The sequence below is a fragment of the Camelus dromedarius genome, chromosome 29, assembly GCF_036321535.1.
Source record: "Camelus dromedarius isolate mCamDro1 chromosome 29, mCamDro1.pat, whole genome shotgun sequence".
NCBI classification, from domain to species: domain Eukaryota; kingdom Metazoa; phylum Chordata; class Mammalia; order Artiodactyla; family Camelidae; genus Camelus; species Camelus dromedarius.
The window spans coordinates 16396072-16423228 of NC_087464.1; the positions used below are offsets into that span (position 1 = coordinate 16396072).

General features: G+C 46.1%; 1 protein-coding gene, 1 long non-coding RNA gene and 1 other non-coding gene across 14 annotated transcripts in view; 1 reads left to right on the forward strand and 2 right to left on the reverse strand.

Annotated features, from left to right (window-relative positions):
* Positions 1-1611: 1611 nt before the first annotated feature.
* ARPIN (actin related protein 2/3 complex inhibitor) lies at positions 1612-13799 on the reverse strand. The gene is made up of 6 exons (XM_010986751.3): positions 13672-13799; positions 12240-12315; positions 9323-9455; positions 6153-6359; positions 5585-5748; positions 1612-4734 (listed from the first exon to the last, which is right to left on the reverse strand). Exons 1-6 carry the CDS (start codon positions 13761-13763, stop codon positions 4726-4728), a joined length of 681 nt encoding a protein of 226 aa, XP_010985053.1. The 5' UTR covers positions 13764-13799; the 3' UTR covers positions 1612-4725.
* LOC105094680 (uncharacterized) overlaps positions 13245-27157 on the forward strand; it is a 47264-nt gene continuing 33351 nt past the window's right edge. For 9 of the 12 annotated variants that reach the window (XR_010378279.1, XR_004132945.2, XR_010378273.1 and 6 more), the window contains exons 1-3: positions 14055-14233; positions 18651-18801; positions 20782-21014. This is a non-coding gene — a long non-coding RNA (uncharacterized LOC105094680). Of the gene's footprint in view, positions 13358-13763; positions 13870-14054; positions 14234-18650; positions 18802-20781; positions 21015-27157 lie in introns of those variants that run through there. The other 3 variants (XR_004132936.2, XR_010378274.1, XR_010378282.1) reach the window with 3 other exon arrangements.
* LOC116149445 (small nucleolar RNA SNORA57) lies at positions 22372-22520 on the reverse strand. Its single transcript, XR_004133057.1, has one exon. It is a non-coding gene; the product is annotated as a small nucleolar RNA SNORA57 (small nucleolar RNA).

Genomic DNA, 27157 nt, shown 5'->3' on the forward strand with positions numbered 1-27157 from the left:
GGCCCCCGGAAACTTGTCCTGGCGCCCAGAGCCCCGACCAGGAAGAGTCCGGCTTCCCGGCACGCCTTGGAAGAGGCTGCAAGGTGCGCGGAGCGTTCGCCGGGGGTGGGCTGGTACGGACACTGAGCTGGGGAGGGCAGTCATCTCGGCCAGAGTCGGTTGTCCAGTCAGGGCCTGGGCAGGACGGGAACCCGAGGCTCTGTGCCCTTCGCTCAGACCGACTGATTGCAGCAGAATCCGGGGCCTGACGCAAAGCCGAGCACGTCGGAAAAGCAGACCCAGAAGCAGAATTCCCATCAGCAGCTCCCAGGTGAAGACGCCGCAGGAGCCTCCCTTTCTCATCGTCTGCGTTAATACATACAGCCCTGCCTTCCCCTTAACTCTGCAGAATGTTCCGCGGTGTGGAGATGCCAGCTAATTTAGCCATTCTCCGGGGAACGTTAGGGTCATTTTTTTATTTTTCAGTATTATGTACATACGATGCTGCAGTGAATCTCATAGATGCCTCGTGGGCAAAACAGCTTTTTGTCCATGATAGCGAATGGTGGAATTAGGGGATCTTTAATGCAATTCCATTTAAAAGGTACCAGCGATTCCAAATTGGTAACGTTTTTGTATTTCCTTTTAATGACTTACTCGGGGTGAGGTGCAGCACGTCCCTATGCTGCGATAGAGCTGCAAATTAGAATCACCTACCCAGAGGGCTGTTGACAACATGTATTAAAAGTCCTTAAAATATATAGAACATTAGGCTCAGCATTTCCAGTCTTAGAATTTATAGTAAAGTGATTGTGGACGTGTGAAAAGATTTAGCCACAAGAACGTACACCTTAGCAGTGTTATTACAGGGGAAAATGGGAAGCAAACTAATTATTCCAAAATAAGAAATCGGTTAAATGCACTGATCCACATGCATATGAGAAATATTAAAGATTTGTTTTTAAAAAATCACATTGTGAAAGATTTACGGTATAGGGAAATGTTCATGGCATATCTGTAAGTGAAAAGATTACACAAAGCATGTACAGGGACATCCAACTTTGTAAAAGATTGTAAGTATATACACCAAAATATGAATAATAATTGTGTTTGATGGAATGGCAGCATTGTCGTGTACAGCACAGGCCTCTGCAACCACAATGCCCTAATTAAAACCCTGGCTCTGTTGACCACCTGGGCACCTTGGGCAAGTATCATCATTTGTAAAACAAACATAATACGTTTCATTTACTATAAAACTGGGTTTTTTTTCTACTTGAAAAAAAATGATTCTACTTACTTCAGACAGTTGTTATAGCACAAGAGGAGTCAATATTTGTAAGTACTCGAAGCAGTGCATGGTATATAATTGAGTACTACATAAGTGATTGTTTTTAAATGGTGGTGAAATTATATTTTTTTCCTTTTTTAAATTTTCTAAAATAAAATGTATTACTCTTGTAGCCAGAGTTTTTCACTTAAAAGAATGCAAAGGCAATAAATAGGCACTGAAACCTTACAAAATGTTTCAAATGTTGAGGAGGAATACCAAAAAAAAAATTCAAAACAGAAGAATAATGAGTGAGACCTAATTCAAATTGTCATTACAGGGAGACTTACTGAAACGTAACGGATAATTTAAATATAAAATTACTTTAATATGTGATGTAGAAGACATCGTACCCTGACAGTAGGAAGGAATTCAATATATTGTGATAACTGGTTAGCAATCTGAAAATAAGCAATTTAGTTATCTCACTTCATACCCTCTCACAAATTAAAGGCAGAGTGGATCAGAGTTAAACATAAAACCAGATAATGAATACAAGAAAATCATAGTGAGCATCTAACATCTGAGAAGACTATATATTACGAAGTTTAGAAGCAATAAAAATCACAAAAAGTCAACAGACTTATCTATATAAAGATTTTATGTTTGTAAATCAATTTTTTAAATGGAAAAGTTTTTAAAAATATGGCAAATGGTTATACTTAAAATAAAAATAACTGATACACCAAAAAGACCTTCCCCCTCAGTAATAAATGGGGAAAGGGACCAAGTAACAAATGAGGAAATAAGCCTAGGAAATGAACATGAAAAAAAAAATGTTTAAGCTTGCTAGTAATGGGGGAATGGGCTAATTAAAATGAAAGTATTAACTTTAAAATTAAAATTATAAAGTATTATTTTCACCTTACCAAATACCATTTTTAAAAATATTACCATACCCATGTCTGGCAAGGGTAGCATGAAAATGGTCCTCTCCTACATTGCTGGTGAGATTATAATTTAGAACAAACCTTTTGGAAAGCAATTTAGCAATATAACAAGACCTTTACAAAAAATTCCTAGGTTCCCAGTAATCCGACTCCTGGGAATCCATCCCTAAAGAAATAACCTCCAAAATATAGCGTGTGCATGTGCGTTTGTGTGTGTGTGTGGCAGGTGAGACTGAGGAAACTATAATTTACAAAGGTTTTGACACAACTCCAAATAGGGATCAATTAATTACCCCTATTTTGGAAAAATGACAGTTATTAAGGTAGTCAGTCTTAAAAACAATAGTATGAAGACTAGCAATGTAGAAAGTGGTTATATATCATTAACTGGAAAAGGATTATCAAATTTTATGTGTTGGTATAATATTGCAATGACAATGTCTAGAAATTGCATATTCCAGATTAGGCCACTCCCCCAACTCCATGGCTTTGCAGGGCCTCTTCTCTGCCTGTCTCTAAATTTCTTTCCATCCCCACTGCCACTGCTATAGATCAAACCGCTTTAGGCTCTACCCCTCAACTGCAGCAGTCTCCTAGTTGGGCTCATTAACTTCAGTTTCTCTGTAGTCAAGTGATCTTTGAAATAATCAAGTCAGATCTTACTGCCCTCCCTAGGATCACTGGCTCCCAAGGTATTAAGGATAAAGTCCCCAAATACTTAACATGCTGAAGGTGCCACACCCGACCTCCAGCCTCATCTCATATACACTTCCACTCCCACCATTCTCTGAGCTCCAGCCACGATGGCCTTTTCCTTCCAGGAGCTCATCCCCACCCATCCGAGACATCAAGCCCAGTTGTTACCTAGGGCTTTCCCTACTGACACCCTGGGCTTCCTTGTTTAGAAGAGTGGCCTGCCCTTATGAGCTTGCCAAACCCTTTGGCCACAGTGCTTTGGGCAGCAGGATGCCCTCACTGGGTGCCTCTCCTCCAGTCAGGGTCCCCAGTCCTCTTCCTGTTTAACCCCTCCCCTGACCACTGCCATCGTTGAGGTCCCAGTGTGCGCAAGAGTGAGCCAGCCCCATTCGGACACAGGACACCAAGGAGGCTGCTTCTACAATAGCCGAGGTGAGAGATCACAAGGATGTGAACTGTGAAAAGGGCAGCAAGAACAGAAGAGACCCAAGAGCAGTGTAGTGACCTGTGACTGCAGGTGGCCTAAAGGAAGTGTTAATCCTGAGCCTCACAGCCATATTTTTGAGCCCAGGCTCAAACATGCAGGAAGGCAAATGAAAGTTTGAACCATGACAATCAATGCTGGGACCTCAACCATGAAAACCATGTGAACCATATGAAAAAAATGGAGATAATAATCACATGTGCCTCTTGGGATTGTTGTGACAATTAAGTAAGATACAGCAAGTGCTTGGCACAAGTACTAGCACCCAGAAGCACTCAACAGTCAGTGGCTATAGTTATTATGACAGAAAGCATCTAGTGCTGTGTTTGACACATTAAGGGACTCAATAATATTGTTAGTTTACCACCACTCACTCTTTCCTCTGAGGCAAGCAAGAGCCACATCCCACCAAGTCCCTACCCATTCTTAGGACATGTAGATTTCAACTCCAGATCTCTTCATAGATCTGGGTGCAGGCACACAACCCAGCAAGGCAATGTTCACGGCCAAAAAGATATGGCTTTTGTCTTATAGGGAGGTTGCTCAGCTGGAAAGCTGTTTACATTTGATAATAACCCCGTCAGTGTAGAAGAATCCTCTCCTGAAGATTCACTCATTCATAAAAAGTTCTCAAGGTACAAAAGAACAAGAAAAAACGGTGTTCTGGCAGAGTGAGTCAGAGATGGGGACCAGCCAGCCACACCTGTGAATGCCCTCAGCCTCCTTGAGAAGAGCATCCCCAGGAAAGCAGCCAAAGGAGGTCAGGAGACAGGACCCCCCAAGGTGGTAGAGAATCAGAGGAGTAATAAAGAACTGGCAGCTCTGTGGGCTGAAAAGGGCAGAGGGGACATGGAGATCTGAGCAAGAGAGCAGAGACTACAACACAGAGTGCTGCCGGGTGGGGCAGGGGGAGCAGGTGTGGAAGGAAAGCAGGAAATACACCAAGGGCAGAGGAAGGAGGCCCTGCTAACTTCTCCTCTGAGCTACTCTGCTTGCAGATGAGGGATTTCCCCCAATTCTGCACCAAGACCAAGCCCAGGCCCTCTGACTGCCCTGCTGCTTCCAGAAACAAGGCTACCACTCAGGGCGAGGGCCATCATGAAAATGTCTGGGAAGACTAGACTCACATCCCAGGAAGGACCCTCCATGAGCCACAGCATCGGGTCCCACTGCTAACGTTGGGGTCTTGGATTTGATTTTAGTAGAGCTGGTTCAAAGGGTACTCCATGGCGGCCTTGGGGAAGAACCAGGTAAGGCTTGGTGGACTTCTCCTTCGAGCTCCGGAGTAAAAGTTGATGGAAGAAATGCTCAACAGTGCTGGTGGGCCCCGGAGGCACTCTATCTCCTCAGTCATCCTGGGGGTAAAGAGATGTGAATAAAGCACATTTCATAAGAGTCTTCTATAAGTCATCAGACAAACAAACAAGTCATCAATTGAGTGGTACCAGTGGGGCCTGCCTTGGCCTCATCTCAGAGTTGGCCCAGAGAGCCGGCCTGGCAACTCCAATTGTTTTTCAGTCCAAGACTTACTCTATTAAGACAAAAGGGAATCCAGACCCTCTACTCCACCTGCCCCTGCTTTCTCTGGCAAGCGTCTTCATCTTCATCACCTAGATAAACAGCCCATTTTTCTGACACTGTGTTTTAAACGTTCAGTTTGGGACCTTTTGACAACAATTCAAATCTTCAGGTGAAATATACCTCAAAAAATCAAATCAACTGTGAATAGGCTGGGGATCAACTAGGAGGCTGACCTCGGGGCCAAAAAAACTATTAAGGACCAAGTCAGCCATTTTCCAGCCACTCTGGGCAGGGAGCCCAGAACAAAGGGGGAAAAGAAAACTGCTCATTCAGCTGCTCAGTTGCCCCAACACGGCTAATGTATTCACTAGAAGTGGAAATGTTTGGAGCCTTAATGGCATTAAGTCTCCTTGGTTCCCCTCTGCACTCCATTCTTTCGTTTCCTGCTTTCATAAATCTTTGGGGCTCTCTTGTTGGTTAGCACAGTTCAGACTCACCAGAAAGAAAGGTCCCAGATTGTCATCCTTCATACCTTGAAAGAATTTTCCTGATGCTAACACTTTCAGGAATTCCACTAGGAAGTATAGTTTATGCTGCTGTCTCTTTGCCCAACGTACATATAAAATTCCTGCCAAGAGATAAACCACACCAATGCCAAGTCCACAGTCGCCTCCCCTGACTTACCCACTCCTCGTCTTCTGCGCCGTCCCCCTGCTCTCGGGTCTCCACCACAGCCCCTTCTGAAGACTTTTGGGCCATGATGTTGTCTGTCCAGGACGCCCCTGTCTTTCCATCGCCAGTGAAATTACACTTGGTCACTGTTCCAGCCTCAAGTTTGGCTAATGAATCTGAAAGAAGGGAAGAAGATGAATGGCCTCTCTCCCTGCGGTGGAAACAGTGGGAGCTGGCCTATTCTGCTGAGTCCCCTCGGCCTGGGTTAAGCCATTGCTCTCTGCAGCCTGGGTGTGCTTAGGGAGGCCCTGGGTGGGACCCCCAAGCACTAGATAGGAAAGGCCACCTACAGGAACCAGGGGATTGGGTAGCACCCCAAGATCCAGACTGTCCAGGCTACTAGCCCTAGGGCACTTGTCCTGGGACTTAGGAATAAATCTCAAGGGGTCATGTCCCCAAGGAGGCCAGACCTGGCCGGCTCCATGAGATCTATGCAAGAGTGGGGAGCCTTGGACAGGAGGCCAGGAGCCCCCACAGGCCATAAGGAGCATCAGATCACAGTGAGGGCTGCACTGCTCACCCAGGAAGGGGCCATCGCCCCGAGTTTTCAGCCGCACCCCAGCCCCCAGCTCGAGCTCCATCGCCTCCATCTCTGACTCGGGCATCCAGAACGCCACTGTCTGGTCGGGGGTGAGGCTCTCTGTCAGCGCAAGCAGCTCTGGCTTATTCACCAGCCCCTTCAGCGCCTCGGGCGTGAGTCTATCGGTGTCCCCCTTGGCTTCCACCTCTGCAAGCACACAGCACAAGAGGGTTATGACCACTATAATATTGCAAGCACTTTGGGAGGGCCTTTTAGGAGCCAGGTGAGGGCTAAGAGTTTTACGTGCTCACAGCCACATGCAGGAAGGGCTCTGAATATCTATCCTGCCAGTACTCACCAGGATCTCATGGCAGAGGAGTTATGGGCACAAGTTCTGGAGCCAGGCTGCCTGGTACAAATCGGCTTATATGCTATGTGACCTCAGGCAAGTCACTTAACCTTTCCCTGTGCCTGACAAATAGGGATAAAAGCAGTACCTACCTGATAGGACTGACATGAGATGTAAAAAGAAATTTCTAATGCACGTAGAGGACTTAGCACCAGGCCTGATGCACAGCAAACCCTCAGCAAGTGTTAGTGGCTTTTTCGGGGGGGTGGGTTCTTTGGCTTTTTTTAGTGGAGGTACTGGGGAGTGAATCGAGGCCCTCATGCATGCTAAGCATGTGCTCCACTACTGAGCTATATACCCACCCCAAGTGTTAATGTTATTATTATTCCCTTTGCACAGATGAGAAAACCAAGGCTTAGAGAGGTTATGTAATTTGCCCAGGGTTACATGGCTAGTCAATGGAAGAGGCAGGATTCAAGCCTTTCTCACAACTCTGCCTTTCCACAGAGACGCCAGTGACCAGGCAGGGCCCTCTTCCTGCTCTCAGGGTTTCCCTGGCTGGGGTGGGGTCTGCTGGAACCAGCAGCAAACTCTGGTGGTCCCCAAACTCTCTACTGGCCTGCTCATCCCAGCCCAGGCAGAGTGCAGAGGCTCAGGAAGGATTCTAACTGCGTCTCACCTGCCTACCCTGAAACTCCCAAACCTACTAATCCCGGGTTAGGGGTGGGGCGCGGGTCCCAGTCCCAAACTAAGAAGTGAGGTCTCGCAGGGCTGGGAGTGTGGTGACCCTGCAGCTGTCCACAGGCATAACCAGATGGCTGCCAGCCACAAAGACCGGACCACACCTGCTCACGGTGTAAAACCTCTGCCGCTCCGTCAGGGATGCCTTCTGGGATTCCCCAGACACCTAGCTCACACAGAGGACTTTCAGACTGCTCCATCTCCTCAGCTCCTCCTCACACTGCCCAGTGTCCCCCGATAAACCACCTCACTGCCTGCTTCACAAGGTAACAGAAGCCAGAGGTGGGACCACTCACCTCCCTGCCACCACCTAGCCATCAAGTTACCTATAACCAAAAGAAACCCTTCCTCCTTCCCTCTGGTCTCAAAGGACAAGGTGTCCCCCTCCTGCCTCAGGCCAGTTCATCTGGGCCCCAGGTCCCAACCCCGCCCACCTCCGGGACCTGCCTCTCCTCCTCTCCCAGATCTTTCCTTAACACCTTCCTGCATTCTGGCTTGGACACCCACTACCCCAGACCCTGCCTCACCCACCAGAGCCACTGGGTGAAGCCCACTGGATGCTACCAATTCCGACCTCACTGGGCCCTGGGCAGCACCTGATCCCATTGCTACCTCCTCACTCCTGTCCCCCTGGGCTTTGCTGGGCTTCAGAGACACATACCCTCCCCATCCTGCTCAGACCCCTCCAGTGTTTCTTCCCCTGCTCCTCACAAGACTCGTTCTCTGTCCCTCCCCCATTGTTGCTGTGCCCAGGATGACCTCCCGGGGAACTTCATCCACTGGCACAGCTTCAATACCACCCATGTGTGATGACTCCGTAACATGTGCTGCCAGCCAGCCCTCTTCCTGGGGTCCAGAACTGTATCGCCAAGTCCCCATTGGACATCTACCTCTCCCCGGAAGTGCCACCATGTAGCTAATGGCATGTGTCCCAAACAGAACTTTTCTCCCCAGACCTGCTCCTCTTGCACTCCACCCTTCAAACCTAGCACCCGAGCCCAAAGCCTGGGGTCATCCCAACCCCCTCTTCATTCTCCCCATATCCAAACCCTGAAGCCATGGTCCTTCCTCTATCTTGAGTCTACCCAGTCTCTGCATCCTTGCTGACCGGTTCTTAATCCTGGCCCTCTTATCTCCCTCCCTTGCCATCACAGCCTCCTAACAGCCTCCTGGTCTCCAGTCTCTTCACCTCCCCAGGAATTTCTAAAAACAAATCTAATCACATCACTCACCTGCTTAAAAGCACCCACTGCTGAGCACCCCTGCAGCCTCGATTGAGCACCCTCCCTGCATGGCTTCTCTTCACCTGCATCCGGAGCACTCAGTTCCCAGAATGCCTTTGGTACCCGCCCCCTCCCTGAAACACCCTTCCAAGCCCTGGCACCTGGCTGATTCCTACTTGTCTTTCAGGATTCAGTACTGGCGTTCCCTCCTCCAGGGAACCTCCCCCAACCATGCCTGCCTGGACTCAGAGTCCCTCCTCAGGCTCCAGTCATGGCCTGTCCATCTCCTCTACCAGACTGAGAACATCTCGAGTACAAGTCTGAGTCTTGTTTGTCCCTGGACCCTCAGTGTGTAGTTTAGGATCTAGCATGTGGTAGATGCTCCTTAAATGTTCAGATAACTAATGAGCAACTGAAAACAAGAAAGGATAAAATGATAGAGGGATGGATATTCCCAGTCAGATTCAAAAACTTCTCATGCACGACAGGCAGCAAAGAGGTCCTTCTACAGCCAAAACTGGGAAGAGGAATGAGACTACAGAGGGCCCAAGAACGAAATGAGAATTTTGGCAGGAAAATGAAGGTCAATGGGAGCCAGGCCTGGGCTCCGCATAAAGGCAGGTTCATGGATGGGTCTGCCAGACTGCAGGAGACAGCAGGAGTGGGAAGGCAACCCAGCCCTCAAGACTGAGGTGAGGCACTGCAGATCTTCTGAGTGTGTGGGGGACCCTTGGCCAGTCATGAGCTTTAAGGCCACCCATGCTAAGAAGACACTTTCTAGGGGCCAAGAAACCCTGAAGAAAAGGAAGGCCACAGTGTAGGAGGGCCCTGAGGGAGGAAGGGCGGAGGGTACCTACTGTAGGATGACATGAGGAAGCCTGTGTTCACCTTCCTGGTGGCGCTGAAGTTGGGTTCGATTTCATTTCCTTTGGGGTCGAACTTCCGGCGATGGATGCAACTAGGCTGGACATACAGCACATAGTAGCGCTCCTGGGGCCGGGCAGAGAGAGAGTGAGGGGCTGCTGCCTTCCCTTCACCCTCCAATACACATACTCCCCACGGGGCTCCAGCTGCAGCCCTCCCCCGCCTCTCTCTCTACCCTAGAATCCTACCTCAGCTCCAAAAGATACTCAAACTGGCCAGAGGTGCCCACTCCCAATATTCACTCATTCATTCATTCATTCATTCATGTGTTTAGTAGAGCACTTGCCACCCACGATGAACCACGCTAGATGGGCGAGAGAGGGCAGGCTCGGAGCCTGCTCCCAAGGCCTCCACACAATCAGAGACAGAAAGAATATACAGGAAACTGTAACCCAAGCACCAAGGACTCCAAATACCATAAAGCAGGAGTGGAAGCATCCAGAATGCCATGGAAAGGACACTGAAATGGAGTTGTGAGTGAGGACAGCCACTGTGCCTCTTCCAACGGATGTGGGTCCTGGAGCAAATCACTCCTAGCCTCAGTTTCCCCTGTTGTCTGGAAACAACGTGATGTCTACTTTCAGGCATGTTGTAAGGGTTCAAGAAATAACAAAGGATGACTGAGACATTATGCTGTACACCAGAAATTGACACAACATTGTAAACTGACTATACTTCAATAAAAAAGCATGCAAAAAATAAAAAAGGGGGAGAGGAAGAGAGATGACAAAGGGACAAACACAGCGTAAAGTATGAAGTGTGCTGTAAATGCTGCTGCCAGCTATCCTAATCAAACAGGCGGCCGAAATGCTCCCAGAGATTAAAGAAAAGGAAACCACCTTCTGGGAGAAACAGGAAAGGTGAGGTCTCAAAGGGTGAAGAAACCTGCAACTGTGGGAATAAGGACGAAGGAAGATTATTAAAAGCCTGGGCAGGAATGTAAAATAAAAGACAAGGTTCCATGTGTATGTTAGAGCAATGCAAGACCCCTCCAGGCCTCGTGGGAGTCCAGGCTGGGGATGTAAATGGGATCATTTAAGACCGGCCTTGAGCTGGCATTTGGAGTTTGGATTTTACGTGGTAGACTAGAAGGAATCCTGACAGGTTTTAGAACAGCAGCGAGATCTGAGAGATGCCTTTCAGGAGACAGGTCAGCAGCAGGGCAGGAGTGAGTGCTGGGGACAGCCAGAAGGCAGGAGGGCGAGTGCGAGTGCGAGGTTTGATGGGGATAGGCTGAGTTCCCGAAGGCCCCTGGGAGGTGAGTGGACATGGAAAGACGAAGGGAGGGGACGGGAAGATGGTCAAGGTAGGAGGCCAACAGGACTAGGATTACTCACCTGCGGAAGGGGTGGAGGGACACAATGGAGGTTTGCAAGCTTGTGGCTGGAGAGGGCAAAGGGGTGGGGTAGGGGGTTACTGCACTATCATTAGGAAAGAGGAACTCAGAGGAGGCAAGTTTGGAGAGGGGCTACGAGAACAGCCTGCTGTTGAGGACAGACAAGACAGGCTAGTCCCGCATCAGCGGGGGCTACTGCTGGGCTCTCCTGGGCAGGCTGGCTGGGGGCTCCAGGTTGGTGCGCCCACCCTGCTGACCTGCATGCTAAGGAGGGGAGGATGCAGCAAAGTACCTCTTAGCATGAAACTAGTGCGGAGCCTGGAGGGGAGGCTGTTACCTGATATGCAGGAGAGAAACCAGTTCTGTGTAGTCCCAGGCCTCTGAGAGGGGGTTTGATAAGCTCAGTTCTAGAGATCTAGGAGATACGGTGGTCAGCACATCTGGTGGGGGAGCTTTTTGAAATGGAGGTGGAAATGCAGAACTAGTACTCAAGAAAGAAACACTGGCGAGTCCAGGATAGTGAATGCCAGGTGTGTCCATGGACCCCTGAGATGGGTGGTGATAAAGCCACATGGTGATGACCCCAGGAGGCTGAGAGAGCAGGAACAGAAAGGGATGGACATGGGAACTGAAACCCTGGGTGGTGTCAGCAGCGCAGATTTCACACTCAGCCTGGAAACAAAGGCCCAGAACACAGCAACCCTTCTCACACCCCAATGTTCCTGCACCTGTACACACGTGGAGATCCAGGTCCTCATTGGTGACCTGCTTTATAAAAACCCAATATTCTAAAACATCCTGTCACACATGGTGATGTCAAAAGACTAATGAGTGCCTTTTAAAATATTCACCACTCTGCAAATGGAGTCAATTCAAGGCACCTTCTGACAGCAAACTCCACCAGTACATTTAAAGTAATACAATTCCAAAAAATTCAAAGTGCACCTGATGTCCCAGCCACATAGGCTGGGGAAGGTCACTGCTGACCCTGAAGCCACATAGGCTGATAACCTGCTCTGACCTTGTCCATCAGGCCCCGGGGCAATGGGGACCACCAGACCAGAGGACAGGAGCTGGGCCCTCAGCCCCACAATAAAGAGCCACTCATCCTGCCCACCCAGCAAGCCTCCCAGCACTCTAAATCTGTCCCATCAGAAGGTGACAGGACCTCTTCAGAGGGACTTCCAGCCCACACAGCACCGCATCCTGAGTCCCGAACCACTCACTTCCCTCCTCCCTGCTTTCAGCCCTCCCAGTACGGGCCACAAACACACCCCTTGGGTTTAGGGCCTGATCTGTCTTCTCAGCAGGAATGCAGGCCCTCCCATCTGTTTGCTGCCCAACATGATCCTAACTGATCTCTTCCACTTATGGCCCCTTTTGGCTGCTAATCTCCCAACCCACCCATTCGCCCTGTGAGCCCTTCAGGGAAAGAGCTGGACCCCAAGTCTTGGCACTGGCAGAGCCAAGCAGAGAGAGATGCCTTGGTAGGTGCTCTAAGTAAACATCCTCACCTTCCTGCCATTGGCATCCAAGATGCTGTGCCGAGATACATCGACCAGTTCTCCCTCCAGCAGGACACCATTTCCCCTGGAGATGAGAGAGAACGAGGGATCAACTAGTGCTGTCAGTCCTCAGGAAAGAATCACAAGTGCGGCCCAGGTCAGAGCCTGCACTGGAACAGAACCAAGTCCCAGGTGTGTCTCCCGTTCACCTGGCCCCTGATTCACTGGGCACCTGACAAATACGGAGCAGCCCCTTTATCTGTGCTTCCACACGGGGCCTCCACTCCTCTGAGGCCCCCAAAGGCTGGGGTACCATCCAAGGAGTAGGAAGGAACATTGTCAGGCTGCAAGACCAAGCTATGGCCCCTCCTGCAGGGACTACTATAACCAGAGCGTCAGTCTTATCTACAAAATGGGAGCGTAACAGCCACTTCACTCTATGATGATGACGTAAGATCATGTATGTTAAGGTGCTTTGTAAACTATTAAGCATTTACTAAATATAAAGGATTTTACTTTTTTATTTAACCAAATTGGGGGTGGGGGGTTCCCTAAGCTGCTATAAAGTATCTCTTCACCTGCTTTAAAACAGTTTCATATTCCTGTTCTCTTTCATATCCACTTCAGAAGTGGAGAAAGCCAGACTCGGAAGTCTCTCATTGAGAGGAACTGGACTCCTGCTTCCCAATTCTAGTTTTCATAGCAGAACCTGGTGACTTCCTTTTTTGGAACCATGGAAATAGGAGAGGGGTGGGGACAGCTGAAGGGATGGGGATGAAAATTGAAAACTCCCTGTACCTTGTTTGCCCCTATCCACCCCCCTTACCCTCTTACCCCCTTAATTCTTTGGCATTGTAACTGCAAACGGAATGGTCCATTAGTTGTCATAACCGCCATGTCAGTGATGGCAGGGCCTGGCCCTCCGAATCCAACACACGCCTCCAGGCAGGCCTTGCCCTCCCCTAGCTCTGGCCAAGCCAACACCCACCCGCTGTTTGGGTCACAGCACGACATTGTCCCTTCTGGAGCGGGAGTGCAGCCTGCGCAGAGGCCTGAAGGCACGGCAGCGTGGCAAGTGGTGGAGTTTATAGTCACCGGGGTTGGGTAGAGACAAAGGTTGGCGTGAAGTAAGCAACGCCTTTTGAGCCCTGTTTTGGAGTCATGACTGGACCCTCTCCCGAGGTTACGGGAAAAAGAGGGGAGTTTTACGCGGATCTGTGTCTTAGGGAGCGAGCTCCAGCTATGGGGCGAAGGGGAGCAATGGGAGGAGTGGACCGGAGGCCCGGGAGGCCTTTGGACAGCCCCGTCTTTCCTCCCACCTGCACCCAACCCCAGTGGCCCACTACCCTCCGCAATCAGGGAGCCCAGCTTCAAAGCTGAGCCTCGGGAGCCGACAGAGGCCGAGCCCCGGAGTCGATGGGGAGACGAGGGCGGAGCCTACCCCTGGTGGGCAGCGGGGTCCCAGGCCCTGGGCAGCCGCGCGCTCTGCACCGCCTTGTTCCGGAGGACGCTGTCCTGGTAGATGCGGCTCATTATCCCCGCCGCCGAGCGCCCTGGAGACCCGGCGCAAGGAGCAGGCACTCGGGGTTGGGGGCACCGCAGGGGGAAGCGCAGGGAGGACCACAATTCCCAGCAGCAGGTCTGGGACAGGCGCGGCCCGGGATCCGGGCGTTCCCGGGCGGAATTTAAAGGGGCCGAGCCTCATTCCTTCCCGCGAGACCGTGCGCGAGGTGGGAGGTGGGAGGTGGGCTTCCGGGAAGACCCGGCTGGGGCCTTAGCCCGGGGCGTGGGATGGGCGTGGGGTGGGCGTGGGGTGGGCGTGGGGTGGGGAGCCACGCCCTTCTCTTTTCGCTCCCCTTTCCTTGTTACTAGAGGAAGACCCATGCCCCACACACGCACAAAGGGGAAATTAAGGCCCAGAGAGCCTATAGGATCAGCTCTGAAGGATGGGTTTCCAGAGCAAGAATGCAAAAAAGGGAACAGCCTTCAGAGACGGCCGGGTGGTAAGTACAGAGCTGCTCTTTATGCACCCCCCACCCCACCCCCGCGCTTGGTCGCACAGTGGCTGAGGGAAGGGTTCCAGGAGTCTGTAACGAAGGAGCCTGGGCTTGGGTGTCAGATCAACAGCCTACCAAAGTTTGAATCCCAGCTGTGTGAGTTTGGACAAGTTCCTCAACCCTTCTGAGCCCGTGCCTCCTCCTCTGTAAAACGGGGTCAGTATCAGAGGGGTTGTAAAGACTTAATAAACTCACTCTAGAACGGAGCATTCGCACAGTTCTTGGACCCCTCCCCAGCTCCCTACTGTCCTTTGCCCAAGTATGTAACATTATAGGGACGCATTTTCCAGGCCTGGGTGCAGGGGTCTGTTCTGACCCCGGGATTGTTGGAGAGCCTTGGTTCTCCTATTTGACTTATTTGTGCCAAGTCCTGGGGCAGACGGAGCCCATTAGTGAAGTCAGGTGTGGCCTCTGGGGCAGCCTTCAAAGGGGAGGTGGCCAGGTAGATACCTGGGAGCCCAAGATGAGCTGAAGAAGCCCCCCTCCTCCCACACATTCTGACTTTTGTGGGGTTTAGTCATTTTTGTTTTCAAGGGCTCCCTCCCTCCCCCATAAAAATGTTTTTAGATTATATTTTATGACTGGGTTGACATAAAGATGAATATATTAATATATATTATGACATTTTCTTTGGCCTTTTTTCCCTTCTAATTTAAAAAATAGCTAAAATATTTTCTGATGTCTTAGGCATTGTGCCTAATGGATTAGTCAGCCCCACACCTATCTGTCTGTCCTACCTGGCTGCTCCCTAACTTCTGAGAAAGAGGGACATAGAAAAGCCTTAGTGGGAAGCCCCTCTGGGCAGAACTGCCCTTTGGCTCTGTCTTTTCAAAACTCCCCAGGCTGATAGAAGAAACTCTCATAACTCAATAGAAAAAACAAACAACAACAACAACAACAACAAAACACTACAATCAAAAAATAGGCAAAGGAACTGAATAGATATTTCACCAAAGGAGACATAAACATGGCCAACAGGTATCTGAAAAGCTGCTAAGCATCACTAATCATCAGGGAAATGCAAACCAAAACCACAATGAGATATCATGTCACAACTGTAATGACTATTGTCCAAAAAAACGATGTTTTAGCAAAGATATTGAGAAAGGGGAACCCTTGTACAGCATGGACGGGAATGTAAATGGGTGCAGCCACTATGGAAAACACCATGGGATTTTCTCAAGAAATTAAAAATAAGACTACCAAATGATCCAGCACTCTCACTTCTGGGTATATATCCGAGGGATTTGAAATCAGGATATCAAAGGGATATGTGCACCCCCATGTTCCTTGCAGCATTATTCACAGTAGCCAAGACATGGGCGCAACCTAAATGTCTGTCAATGGATGAATGGAAAAAGAAAATGTGGTATATGTATACAACGGAATATTATTCAGGCTTAAAAAAGAAGGAAACCTTGTCATTTGCAACAACATGGGTGAACCTGAAAGTGAAAGAAGCCAGACGCAGAGAGACAAATACTGCGTGATTTCATTTACATGAAGAATCGAAACTAGTAAAGCTCATAGAAGCAGATAGTGGAATGCTGGTTGCCAGGGGTTGGGGGGAGGGAAAATGGAGAGATAGTAGTCACAGGACACAGTTTCAGGTTTACAAGATGAATAAGACCTAGAGATCTACTGTATAGCAGAGTGCCTATAGTTAACAGTATTGTATTATATACTTAAACATTTACTAAGAGGGTAGATCTTATGTTAAGTGTTCTTACACACAGACACAAAAGAAAGAAGACTTGGGGAAACTTTTGGAGATGATAAACTATGTTTATAGCATAGACTGTAGCAATGGCTTCACTGGTATGTACTTACCTCCAAATCCATCAAGTTGTATATCTTAAGTATGTTCAGCTTTTTGTGTGTCAATCATACCTCAATAAAATGGTTAAAAAAAGCCCAAACAAACCAAAAAACTCCCCAGGCTGGTCACAGCCACAAGGCTGGCACGCCACCTCCTCCTTCCCCTTTCTTTGTCTTCTTCCCGCTCAAATGGCTCCAGATCTTCCCTGCCTTTTATGGGAAGGGAAGATCTGGAGCCTATGGAAACCTACCAGCCTGATATGGCTATTTAAATTCACATTTTAATTAAACCTAAATAAAATTTAAAAGTCTATTCTTCAGTCTCACTAGCGCCGTTTCAAGGGCTCAATGGCTAGCAACATGTGGCCAGTGGCTACCATGTTGGACAGTGCCGAAACAGAACATTCCCATCATTGCAGAAAGTTCTATCAGACAGCACTGCTCTGAATCCTTTCTTATAAGAGTGATCTTCTGCTTATTGGGCTCTCACCTCACCCCATCAGCACAATAGGCAGACCAGGCATCAGCAAGACAGGGAACAAAAAAGAACAAGAACATTTTTTCTTTTGAAAATTTTGGTATTTCCTAAAAAGCATCAATCATTTGGGGGAAAAAAACAACTTTGTTGGACTTTCTTACACCTATTTGTGGGTTAATGATGTCTCTATACTAAATTATAAACCATAAGGTGCAACATGGAGACAGTTTAAGCTTTGGACCCATCAGTTCCATGGTCCCTTTTAAGGACAGGGTTGAAGGGCCCTAACAGTGTGTTCACATGGGCATATGCTTTCGTAAAATTTTCATAGGTAACGCAGTTTTGGTTCAGTCAGTTAAGACCACTATCTCTTCTTGCCCTAATTGTCCTTTGCTTCATGTCAGATGATGTTGGAGTGAATCTGAGTGGGGGAAAGCTGACATGAGATACGTATAGTTTGGGTTTTACAGAATAGATTTATGTGGTCTATAGTCCTTCCTACTTATAATTCGGTTTTTGCCAGCCAGCCTGGTGTAGGAGAGCCCTACCACCCTCTGTGATGACTCATCTGGTGTAGGGCACAAAGTGTGTGACATAGAGGAGCAGAGCACGGGGGTCACATCACAGTAGAAATGTGCCCTGCAGTGCCTGGCGCTCAGATGGTGCGGGGAGGGTAGGAGGGACAAGGTGGGAAACTAAGGAGCCAGAAACTTATGTGTAGAAAATTCCTCCACTTATCAAACAGGGAAAGTTGTAAGCAGAAGATTTGGTCCTCATTAACCTGAAACGGAAGCACTTTTAGGAGTGTCCTCACTAAAGCTGTGCATGTAATGGAAAAGCAAAATGGAATTCATCAGAATTTCTGTCGGGCACAAATACGTAACCAGTAAAACAAACCAGGAGTGCTTGTGCATGTGGACTCTTAGCTTTTATGCGTAAGATCACATCTTAGCATATCTGACACATCTCGTCCTGACAAAGTCTGGTGGTTCCAGAAGAAATCGTGTGCTAAATTGCTGCCAATGCAGTGAAATAGCCTGAAGAAAACACATGCACACCACAGAGCAAAAGATGCAAAACAAAGGAAGCACTCAAGAGGGAAAGCAGAACATAAAACAAGATGCCAGAATGAGAACTAAATCTATCCATCACATTACATCAATAAATGCAAATGGAGTAAACCTAGTGTGGAAAGAAAATCTATGATGTGCCTTTGTATCTGACATCTTTTAATGCCACATCGGAGCCTCTTGGCCGCCAGTGCCTTTGACCTATCCTGTCCTAGCCAAGCTGCTTGGGCTCCAGCTGACTTTATGCAGAGACAATCCCCAACACCTCACCTCAAGGCTACACTGCACCACCTTAAAAGAAGACATTCAGGATAGGATTGTGAAATTGGATTACCTGTTGTTCTGACTGGCAGTAGGGACAGTATGGCTAGTGGCAAGTGGGTGGCGATAACGCTTAGCATGATGGGGCATCCAAAATACTAAAGTTTTCTTCTGTGCTTAATTGGGATGAGGTGCAGGTGGAAGGTGAAACTGAGCTGGAAAATGGAAGGTAGCATTTGATTGTAGGGGGGCAATGATAATTATAAGAAATGTAGAGTAGGCTGGCTTTTATGAACAGCATAAGAAACCTGCAAAAAGAAAATGATAGGCTTAGAGTAGCTAACAGCCAACTTGAGATGTGTAAAAGCCATGGGGAGCTTAATGGCAGTTTTTAAGGAGACTCTTATCTCCTGCAGCTTCAGGGCAAACTTTCGAAAGTCAGGGTCTGCAGCTGATTGTAAGGGGGACTGTGCTGCCAGAGGAGGCTGACTGTGCAGCTGTGTTAGATCTGTCAAATTCAGAGCCCTGCTAGGAAAAGCATGGGTCTCTGGGGTGGGGACAGTGGGTGCATGAGCATGAACACCTTGAACCCCCAAATTCCCCTGAATTCTCCTGGCCAGGAGCAGCCTCTCCCCTAATCTGGAGACAGTGCAAAGACCTCACTGGAAGCAGGTGCCTTGCAAGATGTCATTTGCTTTTCTTAAGATCTGCCTCTTTCACCCCTCATTGCCTCCAGGCCCACAGTCAGAATCGGGACTCACCACAACCTGAGCAGGAAGTTACAGTCCCTCCTCCCAGAGGATCAGCTTACCCACCCAAGGAATCACAGGACCTGGTCAACATGTGCCATCTGGAGTGAAGGGAAGCCATGTGGCACTGGATCTGAGGTGAATGACTAGGGGGGATGGAGCATAAAGCTGGATTGGAGAGAATTTATTGACATGGGGCATTCACCTGTGATGTGGCCTTCAATATTCTAGCAAGGTTCCCTGGAGCTGGTCTTAATAGTATGTGGAGATGCCAGAACTTCCTTGACACACACTACAAGACTCCAAGAGAGAGGGCAATGTTAGAAGGGATTTACTATGTAAGACCTGAGAACCCACCATCTGACTAGGTGCAGAGGCAGTGAGCAAGCAAGCAGAGGGCCACTGGTATCTTGAGATGCCCTCTGAGGTTAATGAGAGTAAATAAGTAGTTCGACCCTGGAATTAGACTCCCAAATAAAAGGAAATTTATTTATTTATTTAGAGTTAGTGAGTTAAAGGCTGATGTCATCCAGTGTTATGGATAATTATGGTCCCTTGTCAATACCCAAACCTGAGTCAGTTTTCAGAGTTCACTGAAGGGGGAGCCAAGTCCCCTTGAGGAACAATAAGAGGTCTTTTATCACACCAACCATTTCTCCAGTTCTCTGAGACCCACCAAGTGTCTTACAATCCAATTTAAATCAGACATTAGCTACCTGGAGTTGGTATCAAACTCCACGTTTAAGATCTGTGTCCTACTTCAGACACCAGTCTCAAGTTTCAGACCCCCAAGTTACCTACAGTTCTCCCTGACTTAGCTACAAAGTTCGGGGGTTCCCACAACCCCTCCTCTCAGGTTCACTAAATTGCTAGAATGACTCATAGAACTCAGCAAAATGCTATACTTACTATTACAGTTAATATAAAGGATACAAATGAACAGCCAGATAAAGAGGCTCACAGGGCAAGATCTGGAATGATCCCAAGCACAAGCACTTCTTTCCCTTTAGAGTTGGGGTGTCCCACCCTCCCAGCATATGGATGTGTTCATCAATCTGGAAGCTCTCCAAACGCCACCATTTAGGGGTTTTTATGGAGCTTTCATTATATTGGCATGATTGATGTAATCACTGGCCATTGGTGATTAACTCAATCTCCAGTCCTTCTCCCCTCCCTGGAGTTCGGGAGCTGGGGCTAAAAGTCCCAAGTTTCTAATTAAGCCCTGGTCTTTCTGGAGACCAGCCTCTATCCTGAAGCTATTCAGGGGCACTAAGACTCACCTCATGAGAACAAATGATTCTCCTATCACCCTTATCATTCAGGGAATTCCCAGGTTTTTAGGAGCTTTGTGCCAAGAACCAGGACAAAAACTAAGTATTTTTCTTATTATACCCAAAGCACCACCACAAGTATATATATAAATATTCTGCCAGTCCTGCAAAGGGATCTGTGGCCACTGACTGAATAGCTATGCATTGGGATAAGGGGATATCCAGTTCTTTAACAGTTCTTTAAACCTGTTGAATAGAGTTGAATAATGGATACCCGTAATGGGGTCTCTGCTGAAGCTAATACCAAAGGACCTGAAACCATCATGGCAATCCTATCAGAATGGGCTGATGGAAGTCAGGCAGTAAATGGACTTTTGACCCAACTCAATCTTTCTGTCCATTCAGTGGGACTGTGGAATGACCCTGTGCTAATTCCCCTAGTTTCCACATTAATATTTTGAAAAGATTTACTTGGAAGCTAACAGGAACCTTATGTTGGTTTTCTGACCTGGGGACCAGGGGCCATGCCCCTGAGGACCAGGGATGGGAAGAACCAGCAAAAGCCTGTGAAACTGCCTCCTCATCTCCTAGACAATAGAGTAACTCAGAAGTAATACCACATCCTGGGAGGAACTGCAGAGACTAGTGCCACTCTCAGACACTTAGAGGGTGCAAGGGTGCTGGCTTCCATCATATCTTTGTTCAGTTTAGCCTTTTGTTCAACCTTGTTGAAGCTGATTTTTGCTCTGAAACTCCTGTTGGGCTGGCGTGGACTTTGTAAGATCAACTTCAGTCTCTGAGGCTCTCCCTGCCCCATCCTGCTTCCTCCCCTACTTTCTGTTCACAGGTGTTAGATCTGCATTGTGGTCTGAAAGCTCTGCCTGCCCAGTCCTGCTTCCTCTTCTTTTGAGTTGTCACCGGTGTTACCTCACAACAAACCTCTTGCACTCCTAATCCCATCTCACCGTGGGCTTCTGGAGGACCCACGTGGCATACCCTCCTCTCAGTTATCCTGCCGGGTGTGGTGTCTACTCTGAGCAGCTCAGCACAGCCTCTGGTACTTCGTTTGCTGCTGTAGAGGTAATGAATGCATTCTTCCTGATCCTCATTGGTTGAAAAAATAAAAATATGCTTGCTTTTATGTGGGAAGGACAGCAGTACACAGTCACAATTTTTCTCTTGGGCTATGACATCTCTCTTGCTCTTTGTCACAAAACACATCACAGGGACCTCAGCCATCTTATCCTACAGAACATTAGGTTAGTCCACTATATTGATGACATCATCCTAATTGGACCTGGTGAGCAAAAATTGGCAAGTACCCTAAATGCCCTAGTAAGACACATATGTGACAAAGAAAAGACACATATGTGACAAAGAGTGAGAGATAAAGCCCACAAAAATGTAAAAGTCTGCCGCATTGGTGAAATTTTTATTTAGTACTCTTGGATACTCCGAGACATTTCTATTAAAGTAAAAGGGAAACTGTTGCAGCTTGCACAGGAGAAAGAGCACAGTGCTTGGAGGGCCTCTTAGGTATTGGAGTCAGCATGCAACACCCTTGGAAATACTGCTGCGATCTGTTTGCTGGGGAACTCAGAAGATTGCCAGTTTCAAGTAGGGCCCAGAGCAAGGAAAGACTGACAAAGGCGGGGCAATGACAAACTCGTTTCACACCTATGAAGATGACTGTTATATGGAAAACAAAAGCAGAAACAGAATTAACAAGTGTTGGCAAAGAATGAAGAGAAATTGGAGCCCTTGTGCATTGCTGGTGGGAATGTAAAATGGTGCAGACGCTGGGGGAAACAGTATGAAAGTCCCTCAAAAAATTGAAAATAGAATTACTGTATGATCCAGCAGTTCCACTTCTGGGTGTTTACCCAGAAGAACTGAAAGCAGGATCTCAAAAAGATATTTACACACCCATGTTCAGAGCAGCATTATTCACAACAGCCTAAAGGTGTAAACAACCCAGATGTCCATCAGTGGATGAATGAATAAACAAAATGTGGTTTTTACATACAGTAGAATATTATTCAGCCTTAAAGAGGAAGGAAATACTGGTAAACGCTACAACATAGATGAACCTTGAAGACACTTGCTAAGTGAAATAAGCCAAACACAGAAGGACAAATGTTATATGATTCCACTTATATGAAGTACCTAGAGTACAGACATACTTCATTTTTATTGCACTTCACTTAACTGCATTTTTTTTTTAAAGTTGAAGGTTTGTGGCCACCCTGCATTGAGCAAGTCTATCGACACCTTTTTTCCAATAGCATTTGCTCACTTCGTGTCTCTGTGTCACATTTTGGTAATTCTCACAATATTTTAAACTTTCCCACTAGTACTATATTTGTTATGATGATCTGTGATTTTTCTTCCCTCTCTTGGTTTTTTTCCTCCGTTTTTCCTTTTTTTTTTTTCCCCCTCATGTCCTAGTACTTAAGGATAGAACCAGCAGACTAGAAGCTGCTAGTGCCAAAGACATGATGCCAAGGGGACAAGAGCCCTTTCTCTCTACCTCTATACATTACAGGGACCAGGACCATATGCCCAATCCCCACCAAGAAAAGGAGGGTTGATCTGTGATCTTTGATGTTACTATTGTCACTGTTTGGGGGTGCCACAAACCTCACCCAGATGACAGTGAACTCAATAAATGTTATGACAATGCGAACAGCTCAACTAATGTCTGTTGGCCCATTTCTCTCCCTCTCCTCAGGCCTCCATATTCCCTGAGACACACAGTATTAAAATTAAGCCAATTAATAACCCTCCAATGGCCTCTAAGTGTTAAGTGAAAGGAGGAGTCCCATGTCTCTCACTTTACATCAACCACTAGAAATAATTAAGCTCAGTGAGGAGGGCATGTGGAAAACTGAGACAGGCTGAAAGCTGGGCCTCTTGCACCACACAGTCAGCCAAGTTGTGAATGCAAGCGAAAAACTCTTGAAGGAAATTAAAAGTGCTACTCCTGTAAACACTTGAATGATAAGAAAGGGAAACAGCCTTACTGCTGACATGGAGAAAGTTTGAGTTGTCTGGATAGAAAATTAAACCAGTCACAACATTCCCTTAAGCCAAAACCTAATCCAGTGAAAGGCCCTACTCGCTTCAATTTTATGAAGGCTGAGAGGTGAGGAAGCTGCAGAAGAAAAGTGTGAAGCTAGCAGAGGTTGGTTCCAGAGGTTTAAGGAAAGAAGCCATCTCCATGACATCAAAGTACAGCTGCAGCAAGTTGTCCAGAAGATCGAGCAAAAGTAATTAAATGAATTAATGAAAGTGGCTACACTAAACAACAGGGGTTTAATGTAGATGTAACAGCCTTCTATTGGAAGAAGATGCCATCTAGGACTTCCATAGCTGGAGAGGAGAAGTCAGTGCTTGGCGTCAAGCTTCAAAGAACAGGCTGACTCTCTTGCTAGGGCTAGTGCAGCTAGTGACTTTAAGTTGAAGCCAATGCTCATTTACCATTCTAGAAGTTGTGGGGCACTTAAGAATCATGCTAAATCTACTCTGCCAGTGTTATAAATGGAACAGAAAGCTTGGATGACAGCACATGTGTTTCCAACATGGTTTATTGAATATTTTAAGCCCACTGTTGCTCAGGAAAAAGAAAGAAAGAAAGAAAGAAAAGATTCTTTTCAAAATATTACTGCTCATTGACAATGCATCTGGTCACCCAAGAGCTCTGATGGAGATGTACAAAGATCATGCCTGCTAACACAACATCCATTCTGTAACCCATAGATCGAGGAGTAATTTGACTTTCAAGTTTTGTTATTTAAGAAATATATTTCACAATGCTGTGACTGCCATAGACGGTGATTTCTCTGATGGATCAGGATAAAGTAAGTAGAAAACCTTCTGGGAAGGATTCACCATTCTAGATGCTGTTAAGAATATTCATGACTCTTGGGAAGAGGACAAAATGTCAACATTAACAGGATTTTGAAAGAAGTTGATTCCAACCTCTATGGATGATTTGGAGGAATTCCAGACTTCTGTGGAGAAAGTCACTGCAGATGTGGTAGAAATAGCAAGAGAACTGGAATTAGAAGTGGAGCCTGAAGATGTGACTGAATTGCTGCAATCTCATGATAAAACTTTAATAGATGAGGAGCTGCTTTTTATGGAGGAGCAAAGAAAGTGGCTTCTTGAGATGGAATCTACTCGTGGTGAAGATGCTGTGAAGATGGTTGAAATGACAACAAAAGATTTAGAATATCGCATAAACTTAGTTGATAAAGCAGCGTCAGGGTTTGAGAGGACTGACTCCAATTTTGAAACAAGTTCTACTGTGGGTAAATGCTGCCAAACAGCATTGCCTGCTACAGAGAAATTATTTGTGAAAGGAAGGGTCAATCGATGTGGCAAACTTCATTGCTATCTTATTTTAAGACATTGCCACAGCCACCCTACCCTTGAGCAGCCACCACCCTGAGCAGTCAGCAGCCATCAACGTGGAGGCAACACCCTCCACCAGCAGAAAGATTATCACTCACTGACAACTCGGATGATGTTTAGCATCCTACAGCAATAAAGTGTTTTTTAATGAAGGTAGATACATTGATTTTTTTTAGACATAAAACTATTGCACACTTAATAGACTATGGTATAGTATAAACATAACTTTTATATGCACTGGAAAACCAAAAAATTCATGTGACTCACTTTACTGCGATGTTCACTTTATTGTGGTGGTCTAGAACCAAACGAATATCTCCAAGTGTGCCTGTAGTCAAATTCATAGAGACAGAAAATAGAATGGTGGTTGCCAGGGGCTGAGGGGAGGGAGGAATAAGAAGTTGCTGTTTAATGGGTATAAAGTTTCCGTTTGGGAAAAAAAAAAGTTTTGGAGATGGATGCCTCACAGCAATGTGAATGTACTCAACGCTGCCAACCTGTACACTGAAAAAAGGTTAAGATGGTCAATTTTTTGTCATATATGTTTTACCACAATAAGAAAAAACAGAAAAATCAGTACACAAATCCACTGTAGAAAATATGACAAGCGAAAGGAAAATATTTTTAGAAATTGCCTAAGGCGGAAAAAAAGAAACAGATTGAGTCTATATCTAAGATGATATATGTAAATTAAAAAAACAAACATATCCCTATCCCAACACTGGATGTCTTAGTTTGCTGGGCTGCCATAACAAAATACCAAAGAGTGGGTAGCTTCAATAACAGACATTTATTTCCTCACAGTTCTGGAAGCTCGAAGTAAGTCTGAGATCAAGATGTCAGCAGAGCTGGTTTCTTCTGAGTCCTCTTTCGTTAACTTCTAGATAGCCATCATCTCCCTGCATCTTCACATGGTCTTTTCTCTGTGCACGTATTTATCTGTGTCTAAATTTTCTCTTCTTAGAAGGACATCAGGCCAACCCTAAAGACCTCATTTTAAACTTAAGTACCTCTTTAAAGACCCGATCTCCAAATACAGTTACATTCTGAGGTTCTAGGGGTTAGAACTTCAACATAGGAACTTTGGTGGGAACACAATTCAGACCATAACACATTTAATGAGACGTACGTAACCAAGGACACATAGTTAAATACATTATATCATTTGATGAGATGTATGTAACCAAGGACACATAGTTAAATACATTAGTGGGCACCAGGGGACAAGAGTGGGGAAGAGAAGAGTTGGAATGGGAGTGGAAATGGTGCAAAAAGGGGAAATGTCATTAAAAATTGTGCGCACGCAAGCATATGTGTGTATATTAGAAATGCAATAGAAATGGGAGAATTTAATTTACCTCTCTCAGCCCAGAACAGATGAAACAGACAAAAATTATTCATTAGTATCTTAGTATGCTATCTTGCTATGAGTGTGCTTTGCCATTTTTTTCTTCATTGTTATTTACCAGTTTTTAATTTTTTTCTCTCCAAAAATCATTCTTTGGGTGTATTTATTAGTTCTGGCATCTTCCTCTTTCCTAATTCATTATTTTATCTTTTTAGCTTTACACATTCCTTCCTTTTGTTTTTTTACATTTGTTTTGTTGTTCTTAAAAAAATGTCCTGAATTGAATGTTAAGTCCATTTTTTTTTATTTTTTATTTTTTTAAATCATAGTTTTATTGTGTAAGTCCATTTATTTTTGATCTATCGGGCTTAGCAATCTCAGTTTGTAAGGTTGTATGTTTTCCAAGCTCTAACGCCTTCAGGCCTTGCCATCTTCCTGATGCCCTGGCGATAGAGGGCAAGAGTCCCCCCACCAAGAGCCCCAGATTCTGTCCTCTTCATAGTTTTGAGAACTACTCCTTTCTCGGTCCTCTCAAAGGGACTTGCCTCTTTTTCCTCCACATACCATATGCCTCAAGACTCTTAGGCTTCCCCAGAATAAAATCTCAAGTCATTCATGTGTGACTCCACATTCCCATGGGGAGGGTGTAGGTGTGCATATGAAACACCAGTATATGATAAAGGTGCCATTGCTGCCTGGCAGGGAAGAGAAGGACAGATCAATAAATGGTGGCAGGACAGCTGAATCCCAATAAGGATAAAAAATTTAAAGTACTGTGAAAATACCAGGAAAAAAAAAAAAAAAACAGAAGAAGGCCTAATAATTTCAGTGTGGGATAGCTTTCCTAAACAAAACCTAAAGTCTCAGCCGTAAAAGAAAACTTTAATAAATTTGCCTCTTTGAATTCTGCACTGACATGCCAATGGCATGAAAAAAGGAGGTAAGAGAATAATTGTTCTAGCTTTATAAATGGCCTGTGAACATGTTAAAAGATGCTCATCCTCATTCATAATTAAAGATATGCAAATAAAACCATTGAGTGTGGTTAAGCATCTTTTAACATGTTTTAAAAGCCACTTATATTTTCTGTGAAAGCCAATTTTTGCTTTCATCTGTATTTCCCCCTAGTTTGGTAAAGATCAGAACATTTGATAATACAGATTTGGATACAACATGAATAAATAGACACATACATTTATGGGGAAAATATGTGTGTGAATTGGTGCTACTTTTTTGAAAGGACACCTGACAATGCTATTAAAACTACAAAGACATAGATCTTAAAAGCTCTCATCACAAGAAAAAAAATCTGTAACTATGTATGGTGAAGGATGCTAATTAGACGTCTTGTGATCATTTTGAAATATATACAAATGTTGAATCATTATGTTGAACAGCTGAAACTAATATAATGTCAATTATATCTCCATAAAATAAAATAAGCCATAAACACATCACT